This window comes from Canis aureus, chromosome 27 (assembly GCF_053574225.1).
Source record: "Canis aureus isolate CA01 chromosome 27, VMU_Caureus_v.1.0, whole genome shotgun sequence".
Lineage (NCBI taxonomy): Eukaryota > Metazoa > Chordata > Mammalia > Carnivora > Canidae > Canis > Canis aureus.
In genome coordinates this window covers 6,232,599-6,249,113 of record NC_135637.1, presented here as the reverse complement: position 1 = coordinate 6,249,113, position 16,515 = coordinate 6,232,599, and the positions used below count along the sequence as shown (strand labels likewise).

Genomic DNA, 16,515 nt, shown 5'->3' with positions numbered 1-16,515 from the left:
AGACTTTTAAAATTATCCTCACTGAATTACTTTTCTGTAGTTAATCATGAGAGCAGAAGCATGCTAATAAAATTAAAAATGAGGGGGTCTCTGGCTAAAAATGATCATAAGTAAAATATGACTTTGAGAATTAATATGTAAACCAAAAGAAGGCTTTCATTAGGTTGTTTGCTTTTTCACAATAAGATGTTGGACTTATAATGTAATTCAGTTGTTTGAGATCATTTTAACAGAAAAAATCAGAAATGAGAACTGGAAAGGTGGGGCCAGCTGGATACCATGCATATAGTAAATTTCATCAAGCAGAGAGCTGTGTGGAAGGCACCGGGCCTGGTCTTAGAGGGACAGGGACACGCATATGGGGGCAAGGTGGACGAGTAGCAGACAAGGCAGGACTTGGTCTGTTAGCAGGTAGAAGGAAAGTAGGGGAGGAAACATTGCTTCTCGTTTAGATGATGGAGGAAAGTCTCCCATGGAGGTGGCATCTGCCTGTGTCTTGGGGATGAATAGGTTTTGGGGACAGAGGGGAGTATTCCTGGTGGTGAGAATGGCAACAATAAGAGAGGGAGGGAAATAGAAAGCTACAGATAGGAGATCATGGGGAAATAAATAGATAAGCAAGTACTTATTCCATAATGCATGTTGACTTTTATGAACTATTTGATGAAATCCCTGAGTAGATGCCAGAGAGGCAGTGGTTTTAAGAATTCAGTCTCCTGGCCCGGCACCATTCTAGCTGTGTGATCCTGGTTAAAGTGCATGAGCTCTCTGAGCTTCACTATCCTCTTGTGTAAAGTGAGGTAATCATAACAGCATTGTTGGCAAGAAGTAAGTTAGTGCATATTTAGAACTTAGCATGCGTTAGGTCCAGAGTATGTGATGAATAAATACTGACTCCTAACAGCAGTAAATAAATCGTTCATAAGTATGAGTATTTCCTTTAAGGATCTTTCTGGGAATAGAAGTGTGTTTGCAGTCTCCATGGGTTCATCTCTAACCCAGGCACTGCTTCTAGCTGACCCAGCTCCACTGAAGGAGAAGGAAGCAGGTGAGGAGGCCTCCAGAGCATGGTTCCTGCAGGGCCCACTGCCTGTAGGTTGACCAGTTGACCTGGAGCAAGCCTCCAGGGAAACATCTGGCTACTAAAGCCACCTGCGAGCATGTGCCCTCTGCTGGTGGCTGATGGAAACTGCTTCCAGGCCTGCATGGGCATTCTGGAAACTGTCCTCATCAGAAGTGATGCTCAGACTTCGTTTCCGACGTCTGGTGCAGAAATTCCCCGGGACTTCCAAACAAATCTGAGCTTCCAGGGCTCAGCTGTTGGTGCTTTGCGAGAGGCAAGTGAGGTCTGTCTGGTTGTATGTCTGGAAGACACAACCCGAGTGTTATCCATGCCAAGTGTGTAATAACTTTGCCAAAAGACACACAGCTAGCACGCTGCACACGTGGAGAATTCAAGAAACCTCTATGGCAGGAAACAGTTCATTCTTAAGAAACAAAAAACAGTGTGCCTGGGTGGCTCCATAGGGGAAGCATCTGCCTTCAGCTCAGGTCATGTTCTCATGGTCCTTGGATCGAGCCCCACATTGGGCTCCCTGCTCAGTGGGGAGTCTGCTTCTCCCTCTCTCTCTGTCCATCCACCTGTTTGTGCTCGCTCTCTCACTATCTCTTCTCTCAAATGAATAGATAAAAACAAAGACCAGAAAAACCCCACAAAAGGTTCTCTTCTTGTTATTGGTAGTCCTGAACACTAGATTTTTTCCCCCCGTGGAGTTCTAAAGTACCCAAACAGGTGATTGTGAGTGGAAACACAGGGACAGAAATCGGGTCTTGGCAGAATTTCCACTTTAATTTGTGTGCAAATTTTTAATACAAGAGTGGAGACTTCAAGCATTTGTGCAGGTCGAAATGCTTCAGCAAGAACTTAAGCAATTAAATTTTATAACAATCATACACATACCCGTTCAATGTTTCCAGGTCACATAAGCATCTGGATTTTCCGAGAGCAAGCAAATCACTTATTGATGGCAACTAAATGGTGTTCACTGCATCTTGACCATAAGCTGGATTCTACCCATTAATAGTCATTTCTCACTGAGCTCTCCTACATGCAAATACGACTGTCTTTTGTGCTATTCCTGTAGCATCACTATTACAATACATTAAACTCTAAAAACATTTTTTCTGAGAATACTTTCAGTGTTCCTTATGCATTCATCCACATTCGATATGTTAACTTGTTGGGATACATTTCACTTATGCCAGTGGTTTGAAGGATTTGGGGCCCAGCACACACACACAGACACAGAGACACACAAACATATACACACAAAACTTAAAGTTTCTGGAAGGCGCAACATTATTTCATCTGGCGTGATAAAGTATAAGGATATTGTCATTCATTAGACTGACTTGTTCTGTAATTCCTAATACCTACTGGCAAAGTGTGAATGAGAATAGAAATTGATTCTGTGTTCACCGCTTGCTCTTCAGGAGGGCAGGATGAGCCAGCAGACACTGTGTTAGTAGAGTGTGTTTATGTCTTCTTCTGTCTGTATCTTTGAGGAAGTACTCAGAATTTGGTGTCACACTGGCATAAACTTAAGAATATTTGTTATTTTGGAAGTGTGTTCATTGTTGACAACGCCCATAGAGAGACAGCCAAGGGCAAAGCCGCTGTCTGCTGGTTGAGTTTGTACTTGGTGAGTCCAATGTGGTGAATCTACACTGCGGCTGCATCCTGGGTGGGCCTGTGGGAACCTGTGACAGTGGGCAAGTATCCCCTCATGTCCTCCTGGTGCCTCAGAGAGCAAGCCCACCTGAGAAGAGGTTGTACGAGCAAATGGTATTCCAGTTGGGTTCCCCAGGGCCGGGAATGTGTGTGTCCCTGTGTGAATCCAGCAATGGCCGACAGGCTTGCGGGATCTTGCTCTTCACTGCTCAGTCCCGGGTGCTGAGAAGTGTGGCTGAGTCATAGTCCCTGACAACCACTTATCTACTTTCTTTCTCTTTGGATCCGCACATCCTGGGTATTCCATGTAAATGGAGTCACCTAGTACATGGCCTATTGTCAATAGCCTCATTCATTGAACATTACGTTTTCTAGAGTCGTCCATGGCATAGGACTTCACTCCGTCTTGTGACTGAGTTATATTCCCTTGTGTGGATGGACCAGTTTGTTTATCCACACATCAACTTGATGGATGTGCCCTTGGCTTTAAAACTGTGTTTCTGGGAATGCTCCCTGTCAGAAATAAAATTTTAGTTCTATCAGGTCCTTTGTCTTAGATCTGCTAAGGATTCCAATGCACTCTGCCTCGAAGGTTTTATGACAAAGTCCACCTTCCCTCCAAGTGTCATGTGGCCAGCAGATTGCCCCATGGCTGGGGATCACTTCTGCCTCAAGACCTTGAGTGAGATGGGGGGCTGGCCCTACCGTCCCCAGGGCTGCACCAGGCTCTTGTGTGATGGGCCCAAGAACAGACAGGAGGACAAATGTATTTCTCAGAGCTCCCTCCCCAGTGCTCCTCTCTCCCTCAGGATTCTTATGTAGTAGTGCCATCAGGTCATTAGTTCGTATTCCATGTGATTTTTTCCTTTCTGAGTTGTGGAGTCTGGCTCTGTTGCCGTGATATGCAGTTCTCTTGAGACTTAGGCTCATCCCGGGCTTTTGCTAAAATCTGCCTTTGTCTCTTTTCAGGTCGACCCAGTGTTTACAAGGGAAGTAAAAGCCAAAGTAAAGAGGTACGTAGAGGGAGCGAACCAGCATTTTGCAGGAGAGGAAAACCCAGTGGCCAATCCCACTTGAATGTTTGTGCAGCACTCACCGTGCCCAGGCTCTGTTCCTAGTATTCCCAAATGCTACCTCCTGTGAGCTCCCCGTGATCCTAGGAGATTCAGGTGTTGTACTTACCCCCACTTGACAGGAAGGATACTGTGCTGGTAGTGTAAGCAATCCCTGCAGGAGTGGCGATGCCCAGCCTTGCTCACTCAGGGAAATGCTGATGCAAGCCACTTTGAAATTATAATTCCCACTGATCACATTGGCAAAAACCAAAAAGACCTAAAATATCAAGTGCTTGGTAGAACCAAGGGAAACCATGGTGCCTTTGCCTGCCAGTAGCAGAGGCTCCAGAACACAGGCTTGAAAATGTGGCGGCTAATTGCTCACAAAAGCAACAACCATATGTGGTTGGCCTGGGACCAAGTATGACTTTGGAGAGATGGGTCCTGAGCCTCAGTCCAGCCATCCTCTGCCTGTGGCTTCTGTCCTGAGGGTGACAAGTGTCCACAGAGCTCCGCCAGCACATCCTGAGTTTTCAGTGGGGAGATGGGAAAGAGCAGGAGCCAAAAGGGTCACCTCCCATTTGGGCCAGCCCCCTTTCAGGTGATATCCTCATGATCGATCCCCCAGAATGACTCCTCCGTGTCACTGGTCATCCCCATCAGCAAAGGGCACTGAGAAGTCCTGATTTCATCCTCATAGATAAGCAAGCATCTTTCTATTATTGCTTATAGATCCTGAGTGCTCGCAGGTAAAACTATAAGCAGTTATATGAGTGATGGAAAAGGGTGTTGGATGGACATGAATCAGTGTTGCTGGATGAGAAAAATAAAACAAAACCTCCGTGATATGTCAGTTTGGGGCAGTAGGCACCTGGGTGCTTGTTGCAATCTCTATTTTAACATTTCTGTTTCTGTTTATTGTATTTCAATTATTGTCCCTATTACTATTTAAAAAAAGTCATTTGAAAAAAGTTGCATTATTAGAAAAAGTGGCCAGAAACTTATATTTGGCTTCTGATACCTGGGAGGCATGACTCACGGTGCTGGCGGCTCATCAGGGTGGGGAAGGGGAGAGACCCCTCATCCCCACGCTGCTTTCCATGTCAAACCCACTGCGCTATCTGTGATGCCGACTTTTCCTGGAGAATTTCTCCGGAGCTGTTGCCTGTCCTCCCCGGGACCCCCTCCCCATAAGATTCCCAGTGGCAGAAACTGTCCCTGCCCCTGTTTCAGGACCCCTGGGGTGAGGCTGCTCCGGGAGATGCCTCAGGAAGACCTCCACGCGGCGCTCAAGAACTGCTTCGCGGTGCTCAATAGCTCTGTCTCCGAGGGCATGTCTGCGGCAATTCTGGAGGTAATTACACAGCCTGGGTCCTGGAGGTGGGATCAGGGAGCACATCCCTCCTGCTCTCATCTATGAAGGGGGTGTCCTTGTTAATCCACTCGTGCACCCCTCAGCACTGTGGAAAGCAAAACAGCCTCTCCTTCGGACCTCGAAAATTGTTTCTAAGTTCTATCTGAGACTTCAGAAAATATCCTTATATTTCTCTTTGCCAATTGTCCTTGGCAGCTAAAAAATAAAATAAAACTAGGTCAGAGAGGTGACCTCTCATCTTTGATGGGAGGGCACCATGGTTATAAGAGGTTGCCCAGGAGATGGGGTTAAAGTGTGTTTTGGCAAGAAGTCTCTTTCTTGATCTTTTTTTTTCTCCTTCTTTTCAGTATGCTCTATAATCCCAGAACTCAGGATGAGAATGGGTGGGACTTCCGCATGTGGCAGGATGGGGGTGACAGCATGGGACGGGGGTGACAGGTACACGGGGAGGGGTGGGCAGGGCTGTGAGGGGAGAGCTGATACCCTCATCTAGCATTTGACCCCAGAGCATCACTTCCTCCACACAAGGCAGCACAGTACTGCCATCCAGTGCTGAGTCACTTGTTCTGCGGGGACAGGCAGGCATAAGGCGCCTCTGCCCTGAAAGTCCTGGCTGGCCGTGGCATGGCATCCAAGGAAGGGCCCAACCCAACCCCAGAACCCCTGTGCATTGTTTGTCATGTGAGCCGTCAGTGTGGCCGGGCAGTTCACCAGAACACCTGCTGCTTTGCACAGCTGCTTGAGGTGTCAGCATGTGTCTAACATAAGAAGGCTTTCCTTTTTGTCGTTTTGTTGTTCCTTCATCATGGGTTGGACTCCTTTTCAAGAATGAGCTCAGCACAGAATGGCCTCTGTTTGTCCCTGTCCAGACCAACCCTCACTCCTGCAGTTCCTTCATAACATTCAGTCACAAGCCACAGCATACATGTCATCATGTGCTGTTGCTTCCAGCTTCGAACATATGCCCTGCACTTGGTAGATGTGCGTAAGAACTAGCTCACCATAAAACCTTCTCTAGAGAAGGGCACATTGACGATCGGGCCTCCAGGACTCTGGGACAGGGTTCACATCTTCTTTCTCAATGCGTGAGAAATGCCTACCTAGAGCCATGCCATCATTTTGTCATATTTGCAGTACCCCACTTCTTCCTTTGGACGCTAGTTGGATTTACTGAACTTGTTTGCAAAAGGTACAATTCAGCTGCACAGAACATGGTAGATCATGAAAGCAGCCAAAAGAATAACCCTCCCTAAACTGAAGAACTGACTGATGTCCTGTGCCTCATATTCTCTTGTGCATCCTCCAAAAAAGCAAAATCCCAAACCCAAAGCGCTATCGGGAGCAGGGGTAGAAGCCGCATGACCAAACCTCGACGCCAGCGCTGGGGGCTTTCAGAGCGCACAGCACGACCATGACCCGTTGTCTCCAGGCAGAGCCAGGACCTCCACGGGAGCCGCAACGGCGGCGGCCGCCTCTTCAGGCTGGCTTCGGTCCCGGGGGCCAGGGCTTTCGCGCCTCATGCTGGCATTAGAAAGGCACGTTCTTACCCCACCAGTCCTTGATGGATGCTCAAATGCCCTTTGTATGTAAATATACATTTTCTTGTTCAAGTTCCCAAGAAAAAGCGAAGTCGAATTCAGGCATGATTTCATCACCGGCGCACAGCGCATCTCACAGCGGATGAACTACTGTCAAATCTCATTTCCTTCAAAGGAAAGGCAGCTGTTACCAAATGTGACTGCCTTAAATGTTGATGCTGTGCTCCCTTGGAAAACTCCAAAATAACCTTTGGGTTGAGGGTTTTGAATAAAGCTGATTTTAGAGGAGTGGTCTGGGTGCATTTCATTAGAATCCATTCAGATAACCAAAGTGGTTAATCACAGAATGAGAACATATCACTTTGGAAGGAAGAGATCTTTCGACCTCCCAGAATTAGCTTTGTTTTCTCTTGGAAGTATATAAAAATCTCATTTGCTAACACACATCTCTTACTGATAAACTCCAAAAACCCTGCTTGAGCTGGATGTGTGGGCAGTAGAGTGAATATTCCTACAGTGAATCCACGGTTTCCAGCTTGGGCTTGTTATGGAGGTGAACGCCCTGTAAAATTATTATTTTTTCTCTTTCTCTGTCTTTTCCTTTTCGCCCTGTAGAATTAAATTGAAGTAACACAGAAAAGTATTTTCTCACCTCAGTCCCCGTACTTAGGCTCTCCACCCCACCCTGGAACACACACATACATACACAAATACACACACATGCACGCGCGAGTGCAAGCACACACACCACACACACACTACCCTCCCGGTCAGAGCGTTGCTGCCCATGGGGAGGGAGGGCCATATTCTAAGGCCAAGAGTAACAAGATAATTGTCAAGCTCTTAACTTCCAGGCCCAGTCCCTAGTGACTGAAGAGTCACTGAAGGGCTCTCCCCAAGGACAGTTGTGACTATGTGCCGTGTTGACTGTGGCTAGTGTGAAAGTGAGTGTGTGTGGCTGGGCTGTGCCTATCCCACCCTAAAAAGCGAATGGCCCTTCGAGTGGTCACAGTGGAAAGGGTGTTACTGGCATTTAGTTGAGGGTGGCGGGGAGGGACCTGCAGGGAGATGAAGTACTTCTCAAGGCACAAGATTGTCTCTTGCATCTGAGAGTGGTTTCCCAAATACAATGGGCCTCCGTGCTGAGAAACATTCTAACCTGAGGGATGTAAGATCCAGGGCAGCCAGTGTGTGTGTGTGTCAGCGGGATCTCGGACCCACCTTGTGCCCACCTGACAGGCCATGGTCACCGCCCTGAACACGCGCTAGTCAAGGCTGTGAAAACACAAGCAAACCTCTGCATGAGAAAATCCAGGCCACGGAGGCTTTTGACCTAGGGTGTGCATCAGCAGCCCCTCCGTAAATACAGGTGACAGCCAGTGCCCACGCTTCGAGGCCCGCTCTCCCCAGCTTCGGTGGAGGGGCCCTAGCAGCTGCGCTCTAGAGGCTGGTCTGCACATGGAGGGGTGGCAGCGTCTTGGGACCTTTCTGGCAGCTCTGCAGAAAAGGGGGCACTAGCTACAAGGGTCTTTTACAGGTGGAATCTGATTTTCAGCCACCAACGACAGGTGGGAGAGCTCACTCACGGAGAAATCGGGCACCTCTGAGTCCCTGAAACCCGGGACCAGGTCTGCGCCGCTATCCTCCCCACGTGTCTTGAACTAGCCTCGTCTGTGTTCCAGAAAGTGGAACACAGGGTGCACGCGCCCATCTCCAACACCGTCTGGCACAAGACGCGCTGCTGGTCCAGGTTTTGTCGGGACCCACTTCACACCCTGTCCTGCCCTGGACTTTGCCTTTCTTAAGGGCAGCTTGTTTATAAGGAGGTGACTTCACATCTTGAGAAAGCAACTTAAGAATTAACCATCAGATTCCTGAATGCCATGTCTTGACCATATGAAAACAGCCTTCCCACCGGCTTCTTCCCTCTAAAGACGTTTCCTTTCCTAACAACAGTGTATTTCTGAAGAGGGGCCTTCACAGTTACCTGTTTGTGAATACACAACCATTGGGTCCCCTTACATACCTTCTGCTCCACCCCACCGTAGGCCAGCACAACCCAGAAGGTATCGCAGCTCTCCTGGCTGACCGGAGCACATCTTCCCCGGTGTCTGGCTGAAATAGTAATAGTAATGGAAATAGTAATCAGATATATATTCCTGGGCATCCTTTCATTTGACCAAGGCGTGCCGGGTGTGCAAAGTGCCCTGGCTTGGGCCATGCTCTGGAGACACAGCAGGGAGCAGGACATATAAAAGTCGTGGTTTGTGGGGAATGTATGCCCTTGTTTGGGGCAGAAAGAAGGAATTAGAAACTGGAAGTGAGGAAATCTGTCAATGAACGTAGGGCTTTAGAAAGTAACAAATTCTTGGCAAGAAATGAGCGAGGGGGTGCAAGGGGACAGGGTGGAAGGCGGCCAGCTGTCAGGGAGGGAGTGGTGGTTCGGGGCTGAGCTGCATCAGGGTCCTAATCATCCCCCACCAGGACCTCTTCTAAAGCTGCGGTCAGTCTCTACAGAGGCAGTCGTGTTAGGATAAGTCATTAGGGTGGACCCCAAGCCACTGTGCTGGGTGTCCTAGTGAGAAGAGGGGATTTGGACAGATAGGCATGCATAGACACAGGGGGAAGATGGCATCTCCCAGCCAGGGAGGGATCCCTGGACCAGATCGTTCTGGCCTCTGGAACTGTGACGGTGCATTTCGTGCTTTAAGCCACCCTGTGTGTGGTGCTCTGTTTCCCTAGCACGCTACTGCAACAGGAGGAGAGCACTTGAACTCAGCCCTGAATGATGAGAAAAGCCACCCCCAACAGGATCTGTGGGAAGAGAATCTGCTGAAGGGGACAACAGCAGTACTAGTGGAGCGACCAGAACCCCATACATTCCCAGTTCATGGCTGTTGTTGCTCTGCCTGACAGCAAGCTACCTTCCTTGCAGGATGGGTGTGGTGACTTTTATAGAAAACGTTATTACCAACCAGCCATGCGGCAGCCACCCTACAGGAGATATTGTCTGCTCACCACATTGAGAATATGCCAGTTGTGTGACCTCACCTGTTCCTGATGAAGGCGATCTCCAATAAGTGCTATTTCCACGCAGCCAAGACAAGGTATCATAGAAAGATAAAAGCACAAAATTTATCACGGGACTGAAAACAAAGAAGTTTTTAAAATAAAGGAAAACCCATTAATTAGTGTTCTATGACATCACCATCCTTACACCATAATATTTTATTTGATTTAGTGCTGTAGCAATAAAAAGTTAGCAATGAAATATTCACTTACTCGGCAAGGAAATTTATTGAAAAACAATCTTTGGGCATGTGTTTTATAAATCGTTGTTTGAGGCTTTTTTTCTTGATTATAGGACACAACACTCTGAGTAAATTCAGACGTTTTTTTTAAATTATTTATTTATTTATTTATGATAGTCACAGAGAGAGAGAGAGAGAGGCAGAGACACAGGCAGAGGGAGAAGCAGGCTCCATGCACCGGGAGCCTGATGTGGGACTCGATCCTGGGTCTCCAGGATCGCGCCCTGGGCCAAAGGCAGGCGCTAAACCGCTGCGCCACCCAGGGATCCCTCAGACGTCTTTTTAAAATGCTTCTTGAATACAACAATTTTATTGAGATGTAATTCATGTAAGAAGCCTTCATGCATTCATTTGTTTAAAGCGTAAATTCATTCAAAGTGTACAATTCAGGAGCTTTTAGCATGTTCCCAAGTTGTGAGCCATCAGCATTGTCAATTTTAGGAAATTTTCATCACCCCAGAAAGAAATCCTGGACACATCTGCAGTCACTGTTTTTTCCCAGTGTTCCCTGGCCATGCCAAGCCCAGCCTGAGGCAAACACCTCAGATTTACCTCCTCCAACACTGCATATAAAGGGAATCTGACAACATGTGGGCTTTTATGACTTGCTTCTGTCACCAACATAATGTTTTCATGTTGCAGGACGTGTCAGGACCTCCTTTGTATTGGTAAACATGCCATTGCACGTATACACTGCACTTCTATATCTTCTCACCAGTTCATGGACATTTGGGCTGTGTCCATTGCTTGGCCATGATGGATAATGCTGCTGTGAACATTTGCACACAAGTGTTTGCTTGACCATATAGTTCCATTTCTCTTGGGTCTACACCCAGGAGTGGAGTTGCTGGATCCCATGGGAACTCTGTTTAACCCTTTGAGGAGGAGCCACACTGTTTTCCAAAGTGACCTCACCATCTCATATCCCACAACAGGGCATGTGGAGTCTCCAGTTTCTCCATACGCTCATCAACTTGTTACCATCTATTTGGTGATAGCCACCCTATGGTGTGTGATGTCATAATGTGCTGTGGATTTGACTTATAATTCTCTAAAGATGAATGATGTTGAGCATCTTTTCAGATGTTTATTGCTCTATTTGTATCTTCCTTGAAGAAACATCTTCTCAAATCTCTTGCTTGTGTTTAAATTGGGCTATCTTTCTCATTATTGAGTTGTAAGTGTTCTTTATATATTATAGATACAAGTCCCTTACCAGATAGATGCTTTACAAATATTTTCTCCCACTCCATGGGTTGTCTTTTCACTTTCTTAGTGATTTTCATTGAAGTTCAAAAGTTTAAAAATCTTATTAAGTCTAGAGTATCTGGGTTTTTTTGTTTGTGGTTTTTTTTTTTTTTTTTTTTTTTTTTTTTTTTTTTTTTTTTTTTTTGGTGTTGCTGTTGTTTTTGCTTTGGGTGTCATATCTGAGAATGCTTGCCTAACTTAAGCACTCAAAGATTTACTCTTGTGTTTTCTTCTAGGAGTTTTTTTGGTTTAACTCTTACCTTGGGCTGATGATTCATTTTGAGTTCATTTTTGTGTATAGTCTAAGAAAAGGGTCCAAATTTATTTCTGTGCTTCTGTATGCTATCATTTTTATCCCAAACTTTAATAGAATTTTAATTTTTGTTCTTTCCAGCTCCCTATTTTCTAAGGGCACCTGTTTTTTTATTTGGGATCATGGGGGTGTGGAATGCAGTCTTGAGCTCTGGGACATGTAGTTAAAACTACATATGAATCTTACTGATTCAGGGAGAGAGACCATCAACAATCTCAAATTTACCTGCAATGATAACTATGCCCAGAAATGAGCCTAAATTCTTCAGTACTGTTAGGTAATCCTCCTCACCACCCTTAATGAAGGAGATTTTATTATAGTCTCTATTTGACATCAGAGGAAACAGGCAAACAGCTGAGAGATTGTGACATATACTCGAGATCATACAACTAGTGGAGTTGACCCACTAGTTGGATTCCAACTAGTTGGAATCTCCAGTGTGGAGATTAGGGGCACCAACTCCTGTGCAGTCAAAAATCTGCATTTAACTTTTGACTCCCCCAAAATGTAAGTACTAATAACCTAGTGTTGATCAGAAGCCTTACTAATAATGTGTAACAGTCATTGAACACATCCTTTGTATGTTGTATGTAGTATATACTGTATTTTTACCCTAAAGTAATTTAGAAAAAAGGAAAATGTCAAGAAAATCATCAGGAGGGGAAAATTCACAGTCCTATAGCATATTTGTCAAAAAGAAAATGCATGTGTAAGTGGACTTGCACAGTTCAAAGCCCTGTTGTTCAAGGGTCAGCTGTGTAAAAGAACCAGGATTCAGACCCAGGTACAATAGCTTCAGGCTTGCACTTTAAGAAAATTATTATTATTTCTTGATTTTTTTAAAAGTTTAAGACCCATAGAAGAACTGAAAGAATGGTATACTGAGTAGCTATATACACTTCACCTATACTCACCTCCTTGTTCCATCTCCCCCACCACCCCCCCCACACACACGTGTTCATAAGATACCTAAAATTTAAATCCTATTACCTAGGGTCTTCCTGATCCCCTCTGTCTCATATTTATATTCCCTTATCCCACAGCCATACCCTGGTTCCCAAAAATGTGGTCAAAGAACATACTTTTATATGATTTCAGTCTTTCTATATTTATTGAGTATTATTTATTTGGATTCATCATATGATATGTCCTGGAGAAGGAACCATGTATACTTGGGAAGAACATGTCTCCTATAGCCATTGGCAGGGGGTGTCCTGTAAATATCAGGTCAGTTGGTTGGTGCTGTCAGGCCTTCTGTCTCCTGAATGGTGTCTGTCCATTTGTTCTACCAGTTATTGAGAGTGGGGTATTGAGATGTCTAGTTATCATCATTAAATTGCCTATTTCTCCTTTCAATTCTGTCAGTTTTTGCTTCAGGTATTGTGGAGTTCTGTCCTAGGTGTGTGATTTTTATGATTTTTTTTTATGATTTTAATGTTTGCTTTCCTAATGTATTGATCCTTCTATTATTATGGGATGCCCCTCTTTGTCTCCAGTAACAGTTCTTGTCCTAAAGGCCATTTTGTCTGATGTAAAAATATAGCCAGGGCAGCTCTGTGGTTACAGTTTACAGGTACATTTTTTCTTCCTTTTACGTTCAAATTCTTGTGTCTTTGAATCCAAAGTGTATCCCTTGTAGGGAGTGAATACAGTTGAGTCTTGCTGGTTTTTTTTTTTTTTTTTAACCAAGTCTGATAATTTCTGCCTTTTGAGAGTGGTGTTTAGTCCATTCACGTATAATGTTTTATACGTGACTGAAATGATTGGTTTCCATGATTTTTTTATGTGCTTCTGAATTCTGTTTACTACTATTTTCTTTAGGATTTTTATGGAGAGCTTTAAACATGAGATTGGCCTGTGCCTTCCTTTCCTGTGCCATCTGTCTCATGCTTGGGTTTATTGTTGAACTTGTTTCATAACAATTATTTGGAATGTTTCTTTCCTTTTTTGTGATCTGGAGCAGTTCCTGCAGTACTAGGATGATACAGTCTGATGATTTTCTAGAATTCTCTTGTGACATCGTTGAGATGATCCTTTTGTTGTACATGGTTTCCTCGATAACTTCTGTTTCTCTTATAGGATTTGATCTGTTTAAGCATTTGTTTCTACCAGGGTTAATTTTTTTTAAAAGAAGTATTTTTCCTGGTAACTACCCACTTCAGCTAGGTTTTCAAATTTATTTGCAAAGATTTCTATGAATATCCTCCCATGACTTTAAAATTCTTCTGTGTTTCAGTGATCTGTTTCCCCTTGCTCTGTTTTGTTTTGCCTTCCCCTTTCTTCTGATCAGGGTAGCTGGTGACTTCTTTATTTCATTGACTTTTTTTCAAAGACTCTGCATTTAGATATATCATTTCCTTTGTTTTTGCTTTCTGTTTCTTTAATTGCTGCGTTTATTATTGCTTTCCTTCTACTTCCTTTGGTTGATTTGTTGTTTTCTCTTTATGGCCCTTTGAGTCAAGCAAGGTGCCCCCTACTAGGCAATACTACATCATTATCCCCCTTCAACCAATGGGTCCCATCGCCTAAGCCTCCTGCATCCTGCTATTTGCCGATTGATAACAAATATTTGTCCAACAAGTGGACAGTGAATGGACAGTGCTCAGTGGTGCGCAGCCTTTCATGTAGGAAGGGTCCTCAATGAGCACTGGTTGAATGGATATACAAGGGAGTCTATATAGGAGAGATGATGATAAGATCTTCTTTGCCTGAGACAGAAATTTAAACTCTGTTATCCCTCAGGATCAGCCAATCCTGTGATGATCTGGTCATTGTTTTTATAAATCCACATTTGTCTCTCTCTACATCTACATTTCTAGATAGCTCCACTCAATCTGTGTCTGCCACAGATTCTTCTCAAATATTCTGGTGCTTATCCCAAATCAGGAGTCAAATGTACCATTGGAGTATGAAAATACTATGGGACCCACCAGGAGGAGGGACACGAAATGGGGCTCACCATGTGCCCTGACATGCCAATCACCCTCTTTCTGAGCTCTGCCCTGACCTGAGATGGTGGGTGAGATAGGACAATGCCAGAGGTCTCATCCATATGGGGGGTGTGGCAGTTAGCTGACAAATGTCTAGAAATGAAATCACAGTGTGATGTGCTAGTTTAACGAGCCAGCGACCTGCACCGTGTAACAAGCAGAGAGACAAGCCATATGACTCGTAGCATCACTCACCACAATTATGTTATGGCCTCGTAACTGATGTAGTGGATGTACTAGTCAGCTTATGCCACAAACCACATAATGGTATTTGTGCAAAATGACATCGAATTTTTCATGTGCTGTGGAGAGGAAAGTTTAGTTCCTTATTCCCAAATGATGCAACCAAGACCCAGTGAGATATCCAGGACCCCCTCGGTGTACTTGCTGCTTCACTGGTTCTTGAGCTGAACAGTAGGATTATGGGAGGAACTTTCACAGTTGCCTGACTGTGGGCAGAGCAAAGCAGGGTGGGGTAGGGTGGAGTGGGGTGGAACAGGGGCCAGGGCAGGGTTCCTCATCATTCCAAGTGAAAGTGCTGCACTCAGGGGCTGACAACCACTGTGTGAACCCGGAGCAAAGATAATAAGACCAAGATCTTAATTCCAGACCAAGGAAGGCCTCTTGATCCCTGGCCCTGTGCCATCTTCCAGGACTCCAGACTGTACCTGCAGTGTATCAGAACCCCAGGGAGCCCAACCAGGGGTCCGTAAGCACTTGTGACTCTAGAGCTGGGATGTGACCATTTCAGGTTACTTTTCCCCTCTGCTACCAAGGTGCCTCGTTCCTGAGTGTGAATAACCACTAAAGATTCTGCTCTTGACCCTACAAAATGAAAATGGAAAATCTGACTTGGAGACTTTCCATGCCTTCCCAACACCAACAGGAGAGCCTGACAGAGAGAGACCCACCACTGCACTGGGGAAGCAGATGGGTGGCTGGGGAGGAGCAGGACAATGGGGCTCTAGTCCTTCATCAGGCCAGCTCTTCCACTCTCCCCGATGGTGGGAACAGAATAGCCTCAGAGACGTGCTGAAAGGGAAAGGTGTTGCTAGCTCCCGCATTCTCTAGGGCCTGGATCTTAAACTCAAAGTAGACTGGGACGATATAGATGATGAAGAACCAGGAAACCAGGGAGCCTACCAAGACGGCAGCCGCTGGTTAAGATGGCCACGCTGGACGACATTGCCATAGATGCTCCTGGGGCATCAGCTCCACGCTATTTATTGAGCATCTGCTGTGTGTCACACTGTGCTCTGGGTGCTCTGGTGTTGCTGGCGTACCTGCCATAGGAAGGCCTCAGTGTCATAGAGCTTCCCACTGTGGCTGCAGTGGGGGAACTTTACATTTCTGAAAATCGAATGTCACCGTTTCATGACCAGATTTGTATTACATGAAAGTAGATGCCACAGACAGAATCAGAGTGCCTCAGACATACTTTAGTAGAGTAAAAGGGAGATTATCGATTAGCTGTTGATGTAAGCCAGTCCTGCCTGTGGACACCAAGTTACAAAGGGATGTCCTTCTCATCTGCTGAAGGGCACCTGCCACATGAGAGGTGAGTGGTCCCAGGCAGAAGTGGCCCCAGGAGGCTCCACGTAGGAGGCCAAAATAGACCCTTCCAGGTCAGGTTCCCCAACACATAGGAGGAGAACCAAAGAGATGCTGCCTCGCCGGGGATGTGAGGCCAACTCTCCCCGCTATGCTCTTGGGCATTTTTCGAGACCTCGATGCCAGTTTGGGCTGGGCTGCAGATGCCGCATGCTGATCCCAGACCTTTGGGAATGGAATCTGCTCAGTGAATAATCGGTATGATCAATCATTCTCCTTCTTACTCTTGTCTGTGTGCCAAAGAGACCTGCTCGGTCCTCCTGTGCCATTCACGAGGCTTGTGCTGGGAGAAAATGACTCATTGGGGGAGTAATGAGGATAATTAATGATGTGTACTCCAAAC

General features: G+C 45.7%; 1 protein-coding gene across 8 annotated transcripts in view; it reads left to right on the top strand.

Annotated features, from left to right (window-relative positions):
- The window catches only part of GLT1D1 (glycosyltransferase 1 domain containing 1), an 89,554-nt gene that overhangs the window by 63,990 nt on the left and 9,049 nt on the right, over nt 1-16,515 (top strand). For 3 of the 8 annotated variants that reach the window (XM_077875238.1, XM_077875239.1, XM_077875244.1), the window contains 2 exons: nt 3,701-3,744; nt 5,020-5,140. In XM_077875238.1, coding sequence (XP_077731364.1) covers nt 3,701-3,744; nt 5,020-5,140 — 165 coding nt within the window. The other 5 variants (XR_013366369.1, XM_077875241.1, XM_077875240.1 and 2 more) reach the window with 5 other exon arrangements.